This window comes from Myxocyprinus asiaticus, chromosome 13, assembly GCF_019703515.2.
Source record: "Myxocyprinus asiaticus isolate MX2 ecotype Aquarium Trade chromosome 13, UBuf_Myxa_2, whole genome shotgun sequence".
NCBI lineage: Eukaryota > Metazoa > Chordata > Actinopteri > Cypriniformes > Catostomidae > Myxocyprinus > Myxocyprinus asiaticus.
The window spans coordinates 13,927,452-13,948,408 of record NC_059356.1 but is presented as its reverse complement, the minus strand read 5'-3'; the positions used below and the strand labels follow the sequence as shown (position 1 = coordinate 13,948,408).

Below are 20,957 nucleotides of genomic sequence, written 5' to 3'. Positions count from 1 at the left end.
AAGGTGTGCCTTTAGCCCTGTTGTACCCTACTATGCTTGTTAGGATTTCTATGCTGAGAATTCACCCACATGGGATAAAAATGGCTTATTTTCGCTTATTTTGGGTAAGGCAGGTCCCTTATTTTGCCAGATCTGGCAACACTGCAACTATCACTGTAGTGAGTATTTTAATTTAAAAAAGAAAGTTGTTACCGTTCTTTTATTTTGTTCTGACCGGTTAACAATTGGAAAGGAGGCTGCGAAACACTCGAGTCTGAACAACAACAATAAATAAATAAATAAATAAATAAATACAATTCTGCTGAGAACGAACTGAAATGAAAAACATTTCGTTTTTAGTCCCTGGTGTAAATACACCTTTTCTTGGTATAGTCTTTATGCTACTTCAGATGCAGCTTCTGTGCCACCTTACCATGTAAAGATGGCTTTGGTCAGACAAGTGTCATTTAACAAGTATAATTTATTTATTTATTTATTTTTTACTACAGATAGCTAGGTCATCCTTAGCGGATAGGTCAGATCATAAAAAGTGAGCTGTTCGTGTTGTCTCTCGCTCTCTCGGCCTCACAGTCCTGCCTTGAGACGGCGCTCCCCTGTCATTGCCCCTGCCGCACTATAATCCCACACCTCCTATCCGCTTCATCATGAACGCCGTAATAAATTGACTGGAGCGCGGTGATGATGAATCGCACGAGTTAAATCCTCCTATACTGCGTGTCCGAGGGGCATAGCTGCAGCCAGTGCAAAACATTTGCAGGAATGATTCTGGACAACTGCCAAACACTAAAATCTTGGTGCATAGCCTACAAATGGAGTAAAAGCGACGTTGATAGGCGGTCTGTCCCGAGAGCCATTCGGCAAACAGCCTGATGGACGAGGAAACACCGTGCTGTTTTGGCACCGAAACGCTCTAAATGCAGAACAGAGTCGAGCGGAAATGTTTTTCAGCATCTGTTTCTTAATCTGACGCATCTGATGCGCTCAGTGTTTCATGATGTATTTGACCACCCTCATGTCTGATGTTCTTTTATGACGCGATTTTTCTTTTTCTTTTTTCTTTTTTAAATACATTTGCGTTTCCCCGCAGTAAATCTGAAGCCTTAAAAGGAGGATGATAGCTTCGGTATTTGTCGTGGTAATGTCCTCGGTTTTTTTTAATCCTAGTTTTGCCTTCAGTTCGCATTTCGACCCAGGTGAGTACAAACATTGGATGCAATACTTCAAGCAATATAATTACACTTTTCAGGAATCACAAAAATATCTATCTATCTATCTATCTATCTATCTATCTATCTATCTATCTATCTATATACAATTTAAAATAGCCTAATAGTTTTTGTTAACACATTAATTGTGAATAATGTGTTTGCCAAGAGACAACCTGCATATGTGTGTATTTACCTACTTGCGCATACATGCCTTGTACATTAATGAGGGGGAGTTTGTGTGTGTGTGTTTTGCACATTTGAAGGTGGGAATGTGTATTGTGTGTATGCAGTCAGAGAGAGCTGACTTGGCATTAGTCAGCCAGAGCTGTTGTGTTCCTCTTCTTGTGTGTCCTGTGTTCCCAATGCAGTTTCATTGCGTAACGTCTGTATGTTTGACATATCTGAGCACTGGTGTTTACTTCCTCGAGAAGTCAGCAGCCTGTAGTGTCTCGGCAGGCCACGCTCAGTTGTTGAGGGACGATCTATGACACAGAGATTCATGTGCACAGTGCAAACTGAAGAATCAAACAGCTTAGAGCATCAAGCATGCATGCCCTGCAGCCCAGTGAGAGAGGCCCAGCCAAGCAGAGCGCGGTGGTGGTGGGGGAGTCTTGGCAACATGTCTGCAGTCTGATCACATTGATTTTAAGGAGCAACGCTGCAATGTACATAAACATTGTGCAATGCACATGGAGAGACCACCAAATGTCATATGACCGTCATGAGTGCCATAATTTACAGTGACCGAGAAAATAGGTGGAACCATAAACAGTCAAAAGCATCCCTGGCCAAAGTGATGCACGGCATACTAATGAATCAGCTGCTGTTCAGCAGCCTCCGAATGTGCGGAGGGGGTCAACTTCTTTTGCTGCTTCATTCTCGCGCTCTCTCTGTGTTTTTACCAGGGTTTTTGAACTGGCCTTGTAGATGTGCACAGTGAGCTAGAGTCCGCATGCAGGTTGGAGTGAATGGCTCACTGATTGGGAGGCGGTAACAAACTATTATGTAAAGCTCAGTACTGTAATTAGATTGAGAGCCACAGACACTCCCAATCACGACGGAGGAATTACAGCTGAAAGGCCTTGTTGACCGGCGCACAGTCCTGTGCTTGAATCAATTGCGCACTTGCATTCCTGCTTTCAGAGAGAAGTTCTGCCAACCATAAGAGGGCTTCCCTCATCTCTCTCTTGTGTTTGTAAATACAGTTAATGAGAACCAGCTCAAGAAGTACATCTTAGAGGTTAAGATACAGTAACGATATTGGGGAATCAGCTAATTACTGTAAACATGGTGCAAAATTAAGTTAAGTGAGTGATTTTCTTGTCAAAAATATTTCTTACAGGCCTGTATTAAACTATTTTGGTTTGCTTTTATTAAAAATATATATTCTTATTTGTATGAAAATGGGATTATTTAGCTGTTGCTTTCCTTGCATATTAGTGACAAAGAGCGCAGATTCTCAGTGAAACTGCACCTGTCATGAAAATTTTATTTTGTTCCTAATATTTGTGTGGAATGAAATGTAAGGAATATTCCTCATATCTGCCACCACACTAAATGGAGTTGTGAAGAATAATAATAACTAAAGGCATCCTAGACTTCTATGCTCCAGGATGCGACAGACGTTTTCTTTAGATGTTTTTTGATGTCTTTGATTTGAATCACTCATGTACTTGTCTGTCTGCACTGTGAATTCTGCAACAGTAGGTCGAAAGTTCTTCAGATGAAATCGGCCTGTGCTTACCGAAATTCGAAGCACTGCTCCCAGCGACCAAAGCTGGAATTGTTCTTGAACATATGGGCACATGTGAGCCCCCCTTTCTTCGTGGGGGCCAAAAGCAAGTTGTATTTTTAGTTATAAATAATCTTATACAATGAACTGAAATGCACTGCAGATTTTATTAACCGTACCCCTTAACCCAAATCCCAACAATAAACCTAACTGTCAGTGGAATACATTTTTTATTTTAGGTCAACTGTACTGTACTGTAATACTGTAGATTAACTCTGAATTGCAGATATAGTATTGATAATGTGAGCTTGATTATTTTCTGGTTTCATGAGACCACAACCTGTTAAGGATGTGCAAAACTACCAGTTTTCATAATTGACTACTTGGTGGGTTGTCTGAACAACTAGTCGTCTAGTCGGTGTTAAGGAACCCATGCATAATTAGGCTTCATTGTTCACATGACCCCGATCAGATGCGTTTTAAAGGGGTATAACATTGTAACTTAAGGATATTCAACAATAAAATGGGATAAATAACTGAAACCTCTTATCACACAAAACTATTAAAGTAAGAAAAGTAAGAAATAAGAAAGAATACAGAGCGGCACAAAACCGCTTATGCACATCCTGAACGCAGAATGATGCACTCCAATGTAACCGGAGAGCTTTAGGGCGATCCTCGCTCTGCATTCAAAAGCACATACTGTAACTGTAAGATTATGGGTACATCCAGCAGTTTACATTTTTAAATCTATTTTTACTGCAAATATTTATTTAAGCAGTGTCAGACAGAATAAGCAAAAGACTTCAATCTCTCTACAGCGCCTCACAAATACAGGAGCATTACTCACAGCCGAAGATTTAATGTCTGACATAAAAGGACTAAACCTAAAGCATTAAAGAGATCCTGTGCTGACTGCACAGCAGGCTAACAAATACGCTTTCCGAGAAGTGCCGTCTCTAAATTAATTTGAGAATTGAGTCTCCCATTAAAAACACCACTACTACAAAATATTAATGTAATCAGTCAACCCCACTAATTGACCAGTTGGTTGTTAAATGTCTTGATTAGTGGACCCCCCTGGCATTCATAAAACCCATGTCTCGGAGGTTGCTCGTTGCATGCTATTAGATGCAAAAATGTCTGGTGGGGGATGGTGCTTGTCTGAAACTCGGCAGAATGGGGTCGATTTCAGAGTAGATGAAGCATTAGGAAGCAACACATCGATTTCCCTTGTTATCATGTTGCATGCTCACATTAGCGAGAATCAGACTCAGGATCATTCTTACAGTTAGACAAATAAATTATTTTGTTGCAGTTTCTAATAAATAATATATATTTTTTGTTTTTATTTACTCACCAAAGACAGTTTTTACTTGTATTTGGCATCTGTGTTAATTTTGTATCATGGCTATGAAGAGTCCCTCTTGCTTTGAGGGCAAATTTAGAGTGACTGTATGCTACCTTCCTCTGCCAGGGTGATATACATGCCCTATAACAGGCTGGAGTCAGCAGCAATCTGTTACTTTGACTAGCCAAGTAATGGGATTGAGAATCAATGTTTCAGTGGCAAAGGATGGTGTGGCATTTGACAGGAGGCTAATCAGTCTCCAACCCTCAGTATCTTGGACATGGACAAGGACGTGGCAAAGTCGTCTGGATTATAATGGGATGAGGCATTTTCCTTCATCACATTACTGCAGTGTTAAAGTGGTTTTAGGGTTAGGTCAGTATTAGTCTAATATCTGGGGTTGTCACATTGAGGCTTTTTATATGAATGTTGGAATAAGGAGGTGGATATCAAAGAATTTAAAAGTGGTGGATAAGGTGTCCTCATAGGGCAAGCCTTCTTGCTTGTGTGAGAAATTGTATAGTTATTTTTGGTTGACCACAAATATTTACAGTGGTTATTTTCAGTGCTGGATTCTCAAGGCCAGACGCTATTCAAGTGTCCTATAAAGACATATGGATCAAGGATGTGGTTAGCCTGAAACTGTATGTAAACTGGGTCTGTGAACTTCTCCCTGGTCAGGCAGAAAAGAGTTCGTCTACACAGTTAGAGGATCTTTGCAAAATACTTAAAAGCATGCCTGTGGTCGTGACTATTCACTCCCCTTTTATGTTAGTCTATGTGGATTTTGTTTTGTCTTAGACTCTTTATGACCACAATTCACCCTCAAGTTTTTCTTTCTCAGGCAAATGATCTCACTGTGAATTCGGCTACTGTAGTTCGAAACTTCTGCAGCTGAAATCATTCTGTGCTTGCCAAAATCGAACCAGTGCCCCCAGTGGCCAGAGCTGGAAGTGTGCATGTGTGCTCCAGTTTCCTCTTGAAATATCAACAGAGTGGTGCCAGAAGTGAGTTGTAAAGCGAGTTGGTTTTAGTTGTAAAGAATGTAATACAGTCAACAGGAATGCATATTTTAGTAACCATACGTCCCAACCTTAAACCTAATAGTCAGCTGAGTACAAATGACACCTCTAAATCAGATTATGTGAATGCGATTGCTTTCTTGTTTTCATGGGACCAGGACCTGTGTCTCTGCGGCTGCTCGCTCAACACGCTATAAGTAGCGTCACAAGAAAAGAATAACAAGGCATAAACTAGGCAGAATGGAGATGATGTCAGTGTACTCGATATTCAGTAGCAACATGTCAATTTCCTGTTGTTTTATATGTTAATATATGAATGCCTTAATAATTATTTTTTCTAATGTATTTTCCCCTGGGATCCGCTTATGATGTTAGTAAATGTTAGTGTTAGTTTGGGTTGTTTTCATGACAATCTTCCACTCTCTTTCTGACCCTTAAGTTTAAACATTCCTTTTTTATTCTTTTTTTTTTTTTTTTTTGCTTTTTGCTGCAGTGCATTTAAGAAACTTTGCATGTGAAATGAGCAGCAGCATTTAGGGTTCAGTTTAGCTTTTAACTGCTCTGTCCTTCAACAGCAGCCTCTTTGCAAAGTCTGCATTACATTCTGACAGATTCATGAAACAATTTTAAACAATGTTGGGATCTCGCAGAGTTACACAGGGTCAGGATATGCAGAGTTGTAGGTGCAACACACAGCCAGAAATAGCACAAGGTTTGTCTGCTTTTCATTTGTATTACTTTTATTGTTATTCTGGTGTTTAGAAGGAATAATAGACCTTATTCACTGCAGAGGAATCCTTGATTTTTAAAGGGAAATCAGATGTGATCAAGGAGCTTTTTACAGCTTTATACTGTACGTGCCATTGAAGAGATGGTAAGTCTATATCTCACAGCCTCGTTGTAATTTCCATTAAAAATAAAATAGTGTGTTACCGTGAATAGGATAGCATCTATCCGGCTTTCTCCGAATTACCTCACCATGACTGGATGGGCCAAGATTCTGATCCCCCAATAGGCATGTAAACGTGGATGGTCATGTGTTGATGCATGCATATGTCTGATGTCAGAAAGTTGCGGAAGTAAAAAATAAGTAATTTTAGCATTTATTCACTGGGAACAAAGAAAGTTTTGAGTTCTGAATGTTACTGTATGTTTTCATAATATCCCAAATAATCTAATGAATTCGTCACAATACTGCGTAGTAGAGGCGGGCCTATGGGACAGGCAAGGCAGGCAATTCCCTGGGGCTCCAAGCTGTGAAAGGGCCCCCTGCAGGCAGCAATTACAGTAGTTCACAGCAACAACACTAAACCAATGATTGGCAGTGCTTACTAGACTAGAATGACATTTTCGAAAAAAACCTAGGGGGGCCCCATCCCTTTACCTATGATCAAATTCAAATAAAAGCAGGATGCAGGCATCATGAAGAGGACGTCCGACATACTAATCTGGGAGTCAGAAGAGGAAAAAAGAAAGAGGAGGAAAAGAAGAAGCATGACTTTTCTGACTGTTACAGAATCTCCAGCTTTGATATTTCACCACTGTTTTATGATTGAAATGTTACAGTGAGAGTAATTCCTTGATTTACATCAGGAGAACACATCTGACATGCAAAATCAAGCACCTGATTTACAAAATAAATTATGCAGATCAGGCAACGGCGCATACAATATAAATTATGCAGATCAGACAACGGCGCAAACGCACCCACAAAATCGCTGTTAAAAGCAATTTGACCACGAAGTTCTGGTCTTGTGGTCCGATTCTGAGCGCTATACAGCGGAGGATGCAGACCACCATATTTGACACACCCTGCCGGGATTGTACAGCATCACTTTGATCCAGACACCTGGACCATCTCTTAAACATGCAGAACGTGCACTTGATAACACCGTGCATCTGGATAAATGCCAGGTTATAACGCTGTTCTCAATCATTATATATGATCAGTAGAAAATGTTCACAAACAAATCTTTTAAATAAAATTCATTTTACTTCCTACATTTATTTGGTGGTAATAGCATAATCTAAATTGTGGCAGGCAATTTTCGTGAATGAAGCACAATCTACGATTAGCCTAATTTACATAAAAAGGAGACGTGTTAGCGCATCTTAATTTAAATACTCGAGACCCAGCACAATTTCAGTGCTGACTGCACCTGCTAAAATAGATTAAGGGTGGTTAGTGAGTAAGTGTCAGAGTGCTGGGGAAACAGGACCCAAACGCAGAGGAAAAACAGTCAATGAGTCTTTATTAAATCAGAAACACAAAAGGTGCTCCAGTGCCAGCTCGTCCGAGCTCAAAAAGGAAAACCGCTAAGCGGGCAAGGGATGAGAGTTCGTGAGATGGGTGTGTGCGTTGCAAAACCCAGGCGAGTGATTCACCCGACACGCGGGCACAGAGCCGAGGAATCCTCCTCCAACAAGACTCCACACACACTCACAATCACTGTCGCAGAAACAAACGCACAACAGCAAGCACAAACAGAAACAATGATCCAGCATCGGACGTGGCACAAGAGGGGAAATAAATAGGGGGAAACAAACAAGAGACAGCTGCCGCTCGCAACTGAAGGAATTAGCGTTCCCATGGAAACAGTCAGGGTTCCCATGGAAGCGCTGATTCAGCATGCCAGCGGCAGCTGAAAACCATAAGGGCAGAACATAAACACGTTCTGACAAAACAGACAAGGGACGATGATGCCACGGTCCAGCACAGGTGTAATACCCAACCTGGCAAGGTGCCATGACATCACCGGATGGCACACGGCGGCAAATCGCATGCAACAATAATCCACTGCCAGACCCGTGCACCCACACAAAACACAAACACGAAACACAAGACAGACAGGGGACGATGATGTAATGGTCCTTGTCAGATAAAGCCCAACCTGACCGGTGACAAAACCATCACATCACCGGAGAGCGCACGGCAGTGACGAGCGCACGGGGAACACAAAACACAAAGGCAGGCCAATACTGCCATGGTCCAGTCAGGTATAACCTCAACCTGAAAGGTGACAGGGCGTGACAATAAGACGCAGGTTTTTGCGAAGAAAAATAGGTTTGCAAAGAAGTGCCCACTTTTTTTTTTTTTTGCCTAGGGCCCCCAGAGTCCCTAGAATCGCCTCTGTGCGTAATGGCAAATTCGTACCAATTTGTACTACTTATATGTTAACCAATCACAAACGCTTCACTAACATGTTTGGAACCCGGAAATAGTGCTTTCTTTTGTATAACACATCAGGGCCTGTATTCACAAAAAATCCTAAGGCTAAAAGTAGCTCCTAATGCAGAAATTTAGGAGCAACTCTTAAAAATTAGGGCCATGTCACTCCTAATTTTAGGAATTTTCACCTAAGAGCAATTTAAACCCTTTATTTAAAGTAGCTTTTAAACCCAAAACAGCTTGGAAGTCCTCCTGAGGACTTCAAAATTCCTAAGAGTGACTCACAAATGATCCAAAGCATGTCTTCTGTCATCAATCCACATTAAAAACAGTGTATTAGAAAATATTATGATGCCTAAATCACAATGAGTCTGTGTATTTTAATAATATATCATTATAATATTATAAACATTATAATTCTGACATTGACCTTTAAAAAAGGTATCATCTGAATCTTGAGGTTTTTATAATTATTGCAAAGTTAGTTAGAGATGCAGTTTACTCTCCAACGAATCGAAACAACCCAATTCCACCGGAGATAAAGGTTTTGACAATGTGCACATTCTTTTGGCCACAGGCAAAATTAAACTGTGTAGCTCGGATTAATTGAATGATCTGTCTTTCTGTCTGTCTTTCTGTCTGTGTGTGTGTGTGTGTGTGTGTGTGTGTGTGTATATATATATGTATATATACATATATATATATTTGCTGACAAATAGTGCTTCCCTGTCTACCACTTCGGAGATTTAAAAGAGTGTGCTCATATAATGTGACATCCATAGCAATGAGGTCAACTCCGCCTTACTCTTATCTTAAGATTTCCTTACTAAAACGTGCTCTTAGCAGTTTTGTTAATAGGTTTTAAGCAAAAACACCTAGCTAGGAACTCTTTGGAGAACTCCTAGTGGTAAGATAAAAAACGTTTTGAATACGGGCCCAGGGGTTTTAACACTAATATCATGATTATGTTTACGCTCTGGGTAGGGTAAGGTGTTACACTCTATATTTAGGTATAGAGATGGTGTTTGGGGTATGAAAATTATAAAAAAGAAATTTGATTAACATGGAACAAATAGGACATCGGGAACTACAAGGACATGAGGGAAGCGTCTCTCATTGGTGGGTGTATAACTCATACTATTTTGTATGAATAAAGTTGTATGGATTGGTATGAATTTGCCACCCCATTCTATTGTGACGAATTCTTGTGAGATCAGGTTGTAATATCTCAGAAGATCAAGAAAAAGATAATTCTTCATAATGTGACCCCTAATTCAGTTAACACATTGGAATTTCAGCATTTAAAGAGCTTGTCAATGTAACAAAATATTACTGTAAAAATAAGAGAAAAAGATATTCTGGTCTTTAACAGATGAGGATAACATTTCCATTTCAGATCATATTTGATCAGTTTTAGAAATATAATTGTTTTGGTCAATTCACCAGCCTCAATACAACATCAGTCTATAAAATTTCTCTTTCAGTTCAATATCAAGTGATATATCTGTGGTTTATGGAAATGAGTCTCAAAATTTAGTGGTGCCACTAAGCAATGTACACAGTATTTTACTGATGTACAAGCAGAGCCAACATAAAGAAAGCTCCAAAATTACCTCTACCAAACCACTTGATTGCCTTTCTTTTATTCCTTTAATTTGTCATCTCACAAAAGGTCTTGTACAGACAGGCAATCAGTTTCAACAAAACAAATCTTAAGAGGTGTCTAGTAAACAGTTAGGATGTAGGCTTGTCATGAATGAATGCTGCCGATTTTATTTTTATGATGTTGTTTTCATTTGATTGTTCTCTTTTAGAACCCCAATTCCAGAAAAGTTGGGATAGTATGAAAAATGTTAATAAAAACAAAAAGGAGTGATTTGTAAATTATATTCACCCTTTGGTATATTGAAAGCACTACATCTGCACATTATATGATGTTTTACCTTTCATTTTGTGTGTGTGTGTGTGTGTGTGTGTGTGTGTGTGTGTGTGTGTTTTATGTACAGTAATTTCAAATCAGATGATTGCAACACACTCCAAAAAAGTTGGGACAGTCGAGTGTTTACCATTGTGAAACATCACCATTTGTTCTGTTAACACTTATTAAGCATTTAGGCACTGAAGACACAAGTTTAAGTTTAGAAAAGAGGAATTTTCCCCCATTCATCCATTATGCAGGTCTTTAGCTGTACGGGGTCTTCATTGCCATATTGTGCACTTCATAATGCACCACACATTCTCAATTGAAGATGGACAGGACTACAGGCAGGCCAATCTAGCACCCGCACTCTCTGCTTATTCGGCCAGTATGTGGTTTGAAGTTGTCCTGCTGAAAATTCCTGGACATCCCTGGAAAAGAGGGTGCTGGATGGCAGTATATACTGCTCCAAAATTTGTACATATCTGTCTGCATTAATGGTGTTCTCACAGATGTGCGAGTTACTCATGCCATGGGCACTGACACACCCCTGGCCCATACAGACACTAGCTTTTGGACCTGGCTTTTGGATGGTCCTTTTCTTCTTTGGCCCGGAGAACACGATTTAAAAATTTCAAAAACAGTTCCACTGTTCTACTTTCCACCTAAGATGAGACTGAGACCAGAGAAGTCAGCAGCGCTTCTGGACTGTGTTGATGTAGGGCTTCTGCTTTGCATAGTAAAGTCTTAACTTGCATCTGTGGATGCAACGGCGAATGGTGTTGACTAACAAAGGTTACTAAAGTTATCCCAAGCCCATGTTCATGATATCCATTACAGATGAATGATGTTTATTAAGACAGTGATGTCTGAGGGATCAGAGATCACGCACATTCAGAAGTGGTTTTCATCTTGCCCTTTACGCACCGAGATTTGACCAGATTCTTTGAATCTTTTAGCTATATTGTGCACTGTAGAGGGTGAAATGCCCAAAATCCTTCCAATTTGTCTTTGGGAAACATTGATCTCAAAGTGCTGGATTATTTGCTGAAGCATCTCTTGGTAAATTGACAAGTCTCAGATGATCCTTGCTCTTGAAGGACTAGGCTGTTTTTGGAGGCTCCTTATACAGTATACAGTACTATGACAAAGTTGCCTAACCTGTTTAGGATCTCCTGTTTCACATTGCCTTGTTATTTTAACTCGTAAAATTGTTATTGATCTTAAATTACCTGTCTCAAATTTTTTTGGAGCGTGTTGCAATCATCTGATTTGAAATTACTGTTCATTTAAAAAAATGAAATTCACAATGTAAAACATCATATAATGTGTAGTTGTAGTGTTTTCAATTTGGCAAAGGGTGAATTTTGTTTTTATTAGCATTTTTCATACTGTCCCAACTTTTTTGGAATTGGGGTTGTACAAACATGCCATTTTTGTCAACAGATCAATACTAAGTTGATAGACTTATTAATCCTCTGTGTTGCCCTCAAGTGGCTGTTCAATCAAACTCATTAGGCTGCAGTCTACATCTTCTATTGCGATGGTCTTCTGTACTGTTATGCTGAATAAATACCTGTGTAGGAATTTAGTAACATGGCAAGTGAAGATTACTGTGGCTCTCTGCACCTGTGCACAGAATCAGCACCATGGACAGTGTCATTTTAATTAGATTATTATTGAAAGTCACATGACAAACTGCTGATGTATAGAGAATCAGAGGAATGCAATTCAAGAGCAGAGGTATATTTGGCCTCTTCAGAACCTTTTGTTCTCAAGCTTTAAAAACAAATAAAATACATGAGATGTTTACTTTCACACTTCTTAACCCTTCAGTTTTAAAGAAAATTCTAAGCAACCATTTTGATTCAGGTCAAAAAAGACCCAGTAAAGTAGATACACAGCACCTCCCTTTTGAGTATAAACATGAACATTGCCAAACAGTAGGCTTGTTTTTCACATTACAAATACAAACTTTAAAAAAAGCATTTAATCTGTAAAGAGTGCCAATATTAATGGTGGTAATATTCTATTACAGTAGACATACTGTAAACCCTTTATTTTGAGTAAAAGAGATTATTCGTATACTTACAAACTGTAGGCTACCTGTCTGTATCTGTTTGAAACAAATACAGAATAATAGTTGTTCTTCAAAAACGTTTTTATTTTAGAATATAAACATCTGCCTGGTGCTTGAAAAATGACCCAACCCTAACCTTAACCCATATTAAGTACATGTAGTTAACTTATATTACTCAGTACATTTTTGGGTACACTGTTAGTATACTGAAAGTACACGCATTGTAAAATAAAGTGCAACCAAAAATCCTATAGACCCCGCACATATCTAGGTTTCAGGACATCATAGAGACTTGGGGATGGACTCTTTTGACTTGGGCAAGTAAGCAACCATCTTGAAACCATTTAGTAATGCCCTATGAATAGGAATGCCATAATATATGGATACATCGATTATTGATCGGCATATTATTTTCTTTATACAATTATGTGGCATTGTTAAATTAACATTAGCCGACATTTAAATTAGAATCCTAATTTGTGTGCTTTCCAATTCACTGTCAGTTGGCCTTCTGTTCAATGTAGTCTGGTGTAATAGCTGTGGGAGACCACAAGGGGTGATATAACATTTACTGTACTTAATACTGTAGGATGCGTTGATGCGGTGCAGGTGGCAGTCCAAAGTTGTGAATCTAGTCACCATACACATAAAAGTTATGAAGGTTTTTGTACTTCTTCAAGAATGAACAAAGTGACATTGATGAGTTTGCAGGGCAGTGTATGAAACTGGTGTAACTGCGCAAAGTGAACTATTAAAAAGGGCAACATTTATTGTGCAATTTTTCTGTATGTAGCCTTGAATGTGTTTCATTCAAGCTGTCAAACCACAAATAAAGTCTTACTTGTAACTGAAAATACATTGTGTAGGCTATATTAAAGATACATACACGTGTACAATATAATAATTGTTTTGAATTTTAGAATGCGCAATGTTGTTCACCAGACGACCTTTTAAAAGGGGTAAAAAATTACCCGAACATATCAGGGAGGCTTTAATGATTCTTTGCTGTACCTTAGGTACAATAACTTTTTTCTTTTTGCTGTATATGGTTCTTTGGAGATTTAAAATGTTCTTACATTATAGGTTCTTCAGATTAGTGTATTGGTTGAACAGTAATTGTCATTCATTAACAAATTAAAAGTTAAGCCCATGTTCTCTCATAAGTTGCATTTTCCCTACAACCAGGCCCACCATCTTCAAATACCATTTCAGTTCTGAATCTCCTTATGCCATTTAGTAATTTAGATTATATCAGACCGCTTTTCCAGTATTTATTGCACCACCTCGTCCTGACCTCGTCTGGGTGGAACGCTGTATGCCACGTGAGGAAGCCTGGTAGAAGAGTGCAGAGTGTGTGTGCACAAGTCCTTGCGCTGATGTCTTTAAGTGGATGTAGGGATATCTTGAAGAGTGCATACATTCAGGTGCAACGTAGATGTGAGATCTAATAATGGAAGAGGTTGATTGAGGTAGATTTGTTTAAGAATCTGTTTTATTGTGTGTGTGAGAGCTGTGCCTTTAGATACAAACAGTCATTAGTCAAAATAAGGAAATACTAGACATGGGAAAGAGTGTAAGCTGAATGAGCGAGACCTTGAGAAAGAGACAGTATGTTCTCTTTCACTGTTAGTTTGTCACATCTGTGGTGCTGGTTTCCCTTTATGTGTATGATGTTTGTGTTCTTTAGGGTTTCAGAAGTATTTGTAATATGTAAATCATTTGTGATTGCATATGTGTATTTAACAGTAATATGCTACTACCTAAGTTACTGTATTGTGGATATATTGTATGGTACATGTTAAGTGTGCATATACTATATAACAGCAATTTTACCCAAGGCAAATTTCTCTATGTTGACAAATGAATACAAAATAACCTAGTGTTAACCCAAATACACCTAGTGTTAATCTCGTAAACAAAATTACTGATAAAAATGTTAATTAATGAAGGGTTGTTTTTATTTTGTCAATGACAATGAAGACAAGACGAAAAAGACACATGGCGATAACCAAACAGTTTATTTAAACAAAATACGACAGGAAAACTAATAATACTGCAAGATGTTAACAATGAACTAACACTTTTTTATTTATTTAAAGAAATAAAAGTCAAGAAAGAATTTATTGAAATAATACAATCATATGTTGGGGATTTTCCTGCTTGTAAAATGAACTTAACTAAAGGGTTAATTACCTCACTCAAACACATCCTATGTTGAGATTAATCAGCTATATCCACAACATAAATGTAATATTACAACTTACAGTATATCTGCAGAGATAATGAAGTGAATAAACAGGTGAACTTGAACTAAATTACGCGCTACTCAGAATGCATAACTTGCGTTGTCAATAAAAATAAAAATAATAATAATAAAAATGCTTAAACCAGCCCCAGTTCATTTGTTGGTTTTAGCTGGTCTCTCTGCGTGGTCAGGGTGGTCTCTTGGCTGATTTTAGAGGAGATTTGGACACTTTTCAGCTGGTCAGGCTGGGAGACCAGCGTAAACCTGCTAAGAATAACTTAAACCAGCGAAGACCACTTAACCAGTTTAGGCTGGTTGAAGCTGTTTTTTATTCAACTGGGCAAAGTAAAAGAAAACTACAAAATAATATAGGATTTAGTACTGTATATATAGGATACATCTTTATATTTACATATTGGTGTATGTGTTTGTTGATAATTTTTTTGTGTGATTGTGTGTTTGTTTGTGTTGTATTGGCGCAAATGCGAGTTTAAATTTTAAATTAAAGTTTGTGGTTGTTCTTGTCTCTGGATGACATTCTCTTATCTGTGGCACACATGTTGTTCCTGGGAAGGAGCGGTTACAAAAACACATTGCTTTCCTCCTTCCTGAATGTGTATGAACAGAACACACACACACACACACACACACACACACACACATTGAGAAATTAATGTTCTTATAAGTGTTTCTGCAGGGGCGCTAAACAGCACTGCAAATATACTCTTCACTAAATATAAATTACTTTGAGAAATTAATTATGAATTATCCAGGGATGAGGACAATCCAACCAAGCTGGGAGTCTGGTCAAAGGCTTTGTTCCAAAGCTTAGAAATCTGCATATGTAGGCAGCATTTAAAGATGTCATAGGCAAACTCCTGATGTGAAAACATGGACAGCGTAATTATATAAAAGATATCTTATTTTGGCAAAAATTAAAGACAGCATTATGTATCCTTTAAAGAAAAGGCTATCCCATAATGCATCACAATGAGCTCCAAGATGGTAGTTGATTATAAAATTACTTTTAATTCATCCAATACCAAAAAGTATTTATTAAAATACTTTAAACTGATTACAAACTTACTATTTTACCCAATATTTGTGTGTGCTTTGTATTTCTGTGCTTGTTTGAGTATCACATCATTAGCTTAGCAACATTCTAACACAAAACGCTATTGAAAGCAAATCTGCACTTTGCATGAGTAGCGCTATTTGTTAGGCGCAACGTAGTTGCCTTTGTTGGGTCAGTTATGAGGTCAGTTATTATCCCTTTCTTTTCAGATAGGATGCCTCTGATGTAAGCAGTAGACAACAAGGCAGCTCACCAGGTTTTGGAAGAGAACCAAGGAGTCACAAACATCAACAAACATCTCTAATTGTGGCTTTGTATTTATATCACTTTAATGGCTGTTTGGCTTTCATATATAAAAATAACTAATTTCTAAAGAGTAGATGTAAACAGCTCCAGAAATAAAGCTCTTGAGACTGGCCGTTAATGATTGCTCGGTCCCTATCACCCGTGACAACCCTGGTGATTATGGTGGCTACGAAAACCATGGGCTGCCATCTGGCTGAACTACTGGTTAGGGGCTGTACATACCATGGATAAAAGCCGCTTGTTGTTTGCCTCTATTTTCTTAACTCTAACCTTCAATTCTATTTTCTCAAAGAAAAATTATTTCACTGAATCATCATGTGGCTCGATGTCTTCATTTACTCATCTGCTTCGACGCCCAATAGCAATTTGGGAATATATCTCTCTCTGTTACTGTCTCTTTATTTTCCTTCTCATTCACTCAGTGGTTGACAGAAGGCAGCTGTCAACATCAATCCCTCTCTAGCACACTGAACAGAGGAAGACTAGAGCACTTTTACACTGATTCAGCACTGAGGGAGCGCACTTCTGATGTCTTTAAATGCTTTCTACATAGGTAGCTCACTATGTTTTGGAACAGAGCCTATATTTTATCAGGACTATATCCTTTTGATAACTATGTTCCTTACAGATCAGGAAGGTCAAAGAGGGCCAAACTGGGACAAATGCTGTCCTGCAGTATTGTGAAAAAATCTCTCTCCCCATCCCACCCCTTACCATGCCCAGTATTTTTCTCTAAATGTCACTTGTCCTGCTTCCTTCGTTGTCTCAGCCAGTGTCTGATGCACTCTGCTCTATATCAGTGTGTAAAGGTCAAGACTGTCATGTTTCTGAATGAGTACCTCCATTAACATTCCAGTGCTCATTGTTTATACTCTGATTCCAACTGATACAGGCTTATCCACTGACGCAAATTGAGCTGTATGTTGTTCTTTAGAGAGAGGGGATGTGCTGCCCATCCAGATGAGCCCAAAGCAGAAGAGTCTGTTACGTAATGTTCCCTGTCTGAAAGAATGCATCCCTCATGCGCTCTCCATCCCTCCCTTCAGTCAAGTGCACAAAACTTAAGCTCGTCGACTTTGATTCTGTTTAAACTGGAGAGTGTTATCTCTGCAACACTATTGTCACCAAAGAGAATTGCAAAAATAATCACTGTTTTCAAACAGATTCCATTGGTTGTACAAACAGTATATCCTGCCCCATCTCACACTTTTGGTCAAGCCAATGTTGTGTCGGGTATGAATGTTTTGATAATGCCATAGTGTTACACTTTTAGGTGAAATCAACCTACACATGGTTTACATATAGTTGACTGCATATTCAACTGGGATAAGAGTAAGAATTTTAACATAGAAAAAACGTACACACATCAGCTATAAGTCCTTTGACTACTCTGCGACAAGAAGTCCTAGATTGCAGCGTGTACCCAATGTTGTTGCTTATCTAGTCTGTATTTTATCTGAGATTTTATTGTGTAAGTGTTAAGATTGGCATATTGCCAACTCTGCAGAGCTATCAGCACCTGCAGTGCTTCTCAATCAGAAGTCTGCAGCCTAGTTAGGCTGAATATCTCAGCTGCCACATCACCAAGCACCGTCGAAGGCCATCTCAATTGTGAGGACACTTGGAAGGCAGCTTCGTTTTGCAGCCTTCATTCTGCTTATTTTAGAGGATGCATCATGTGCATCCTTCGCAGCCTCCAGTCACCCAAAATCTTTTGTACAATTCTGATTTTTGTTGTTTTAAAAAGAAGAAAATACTGGAAAACAAATCAAACAGATGTGCACCCTTCTGGTGACTTCCTCCATTTCTACAAAGTAGTTGTAGTGGTTAACAAATAATTTATTTTCGGAATTTTCACTCCGTGACCAAGGATGCAGAAACTTTTATGACGTAGCCATGCAGACTTACTAGTCCTTCTCATTCATAACGCTGAATGCTGAGGAGCTTAGCCTACAGCCTCAGAAGGACTGGTCTAGAACACAGCCTTACTAGGCTGTAGCCTTTCATTTGAGAATCACCCCTGGTCTTGGAGGCAACAGGGATTGTGGGTATGGGTGCCGATGCTTGCATGCTTTTAAGGTGTGTAAACACTATGGAAAGAACAGCCCAGCTGGATAACTCATGCCATGCTGAGGCAGGGGAAGGAAAGAATGTGTGTACATGAAAATGGAAAGAGAAATGGAGGCTATAAAAAAGAACACAGGTGGCCTCCCCTCCCCTCTTTGCTTCCTTCCTATCAGGCATCAACACGATTGGATCTGGTGTTGTTAAAATACGCTTTCTCACGGAGAGCGTCCACCCCTAGCAGAGGATGAGGCGATAACTCATTGATGCCACAAAGATGTTGTGCCACGGCTTCATAATGCCAAGCATACTGCTCAGCTTCATAGCTGATGAGTTTTGGAATTAATGTTCATGTCCGAAGGTCTGTGGGGACTCATATGTCTTTTGGACAACAGCTCTGCAACTGAATTACAAGGACTTCAGAGTTGTTATTGGTAGGTTTTTTAATATTTCTTTATAGAAATTGAAGCTTAAAGATGATATGATAGAACAGTTTTCTTTAAAGGGGTCATGACATGCCTTTTTTTTAATTATTTTAAAATGTTCCCTGAGGTTCACTTATACTGTTAGTAAAGTTTTTTTTTTTTTTTTGCACACACACACACACACACACACACACACACACACACACACACACACACACACACACACACAAAAAAAAACAGTAATTTATTTGTAAAGCAAGATAATTTTCCACCCTCATTCTGACCCTCTGGCAGAAACGCTCGGTTTTGGTGCTGCTTCTCCTTGAAAACTTGATAGTAAATGCCCACTGTTATGATTGGCTCTCTGCTCTTAACTGACCTGCTCAGTTCGGATTTGCATACTACCATACTACTCATACTATTTCTGCCATAGACACATCTGGTAAAAGTAGTAAGAGTAGTATGGGTCGTATGTAGGGTCCAACTAATGATTATTTTGATAATCGATTAATCTTTTGATTAATAGAATGATTATTCGACTATTCAGTGATTGTTCCAATGATTAATCATTAGCTCTTAACTGATTGTTCAGCTTGTGCCCCAACTTAAAAGGTTGTATTAAACATGCTTACTAACAATAAAGAGGACAACATCATCTTTTAAAAATACTTCTAAATGACATTCACTGAATTAAAGGGAAGAAAATACTTTTTATTAAGTTTAATTCCGTAAAGAAATTCACTGCAAAAATCCTATTGTTATCAAGTGTTTTTGTCTTGTTTTACATTTAAAATTGTCTAAAAATCCTTAAAACAAGATACATTTACTTGAGAAGCAACATATACGATATTTAGACTTGCTTTAAGAGAATGTATCTTAAAAATAAGTGTATTTTGTATATAAGTGTATTTTTTCACTTATACTTAGGATTGCTAGAGTGCTTCTGTATTTACCTATTTGGTATTTTTGTACCCTCATACTTTGCGATCTACATCACCTGAAGCTGTTTGGAAAGTTTAGAGTGCATCTGGATTGTGAGCTGTATAATTCTTCCTCTCCTCAGTCAGGCGCGAACTGCAGTGCTGCTCTCATGCACCATCATTAGTTTAATGTGATCTCATGTTACGTTAAATGAGATCAAACGACTATCCGACAACGAAAATTTATTAATTTACTGTTGATAACTTCGACTAATCGTTCCAGCCCTAGTAGTATGTCATTCCGATCCCAGCCATTTCTTGCTATCTCATTGCTCACTGATGCTGGGTGAAGCTATGGAAGTGATAAGGTAAAGCAGGCGTTGATGTGTTGTTATGATGGCAGTCAGATGCAAATGTCTACCACAGAGTGACATCACAATGTGGAGGAAGTAGAAAACGACTTATTTTGGCAGCTTGTTTTCAACAAATGCTCTTTTTGCAGTGAGGAGGAAGTTTTGAGTTCTAAAACTTACAATATGTTTTTATAGTACAATGAACTCTTACATGTCAAAAGTTTAGGAAAATGTAATTCTCATTTCATGACCCCTTTAAAGGAGTCATATCATGAAGAATCTAATTTTACTTCATGTTTTGGGATAAAAGAGCTCAATGTACTATGAATACTGTAAGCTTGATAACTCAAAATGTTTCTAAATTTTATAGACACCAGACTGCAAAAACCACTCGTTCTGCACTTTTGCAAACTTATGACATAATAGAAGTGAACAACTGCCCGCACATCAAGACATCCACGCCTATTTACTTGGCCCGCCCTGTCACACTATCTCTAGTAATAGTGAGGTAAAAGGAGAGATACTGTTACTACAGTTGTCATCTAACTATAAACCAGTGGTGTAGTCGTGGCCATACGCACGTATATGCCGTATGATTACAGGGCTGTTTGGGTATAACGACTTCTAAGGATCAATATTTGCATACACCTCCATACACCCACTTATTTTGCTGCTTCAGAAGTCCATAATCTTCTGTCGTGTTAGTTTCCCTTTAACTGTATTGGATGCTGTTTTGTGAAACTGGAGATTCTTTGTTGTAATTGGTGCATTATCACTTGATTTCTGCAATTCCCCACCCCTGACAACCGCCATGATCGACTGAGGGAATTTATGACAGAGAGTGGAGAGAGAGAGAGTCACCCTCACGCTGAAGCAGTATCAGGTAAAATTAATGAACAAAATATGCCAAATGTCCTGTAAAATAAGGATTCGTCCCATAATTAAGAGAAAAAAATTGCGTTCCGTATGAAATCCATACACGATGCCGTTTGTCCCGTATTTTAGCGTCACACCCAAACTGCTGAGAATGTTTCACAAATCGAGAGAAATGGACCTGAAACACACACACCTTTCGCGTGAGTTGTGTGA

General features: G+C 38.7%; 1 protein-coding gene across 2 annotated transcripts in view; it reads left to right on the top strand.

The window, feature by feature from the left end:
• The first annotated feature begins 520 nt into the window (after window positions 1–520).
• Window positions 521–20,957, top strand: part of LOC127450637 (serine/threonine-protein kinase LMTK1-like) — a 65,591-nt gene continuing 45,154 nt past the window's right edge. For both annotated transcript variants that reach the window (XM_051714887.1, XM_051714889.1), the window contains exon 1: window positions 521–1,193. In XM_051714887.1, the coding sequence (XP_051570847.1) occupies window positions 1,112–1,193 (82 nt within the window). In that variant the 5' untranslated portion in view covers window positions 521–1,111. The remainder of the gene's footprint in view (window positions 1,194–20,957) is intronic.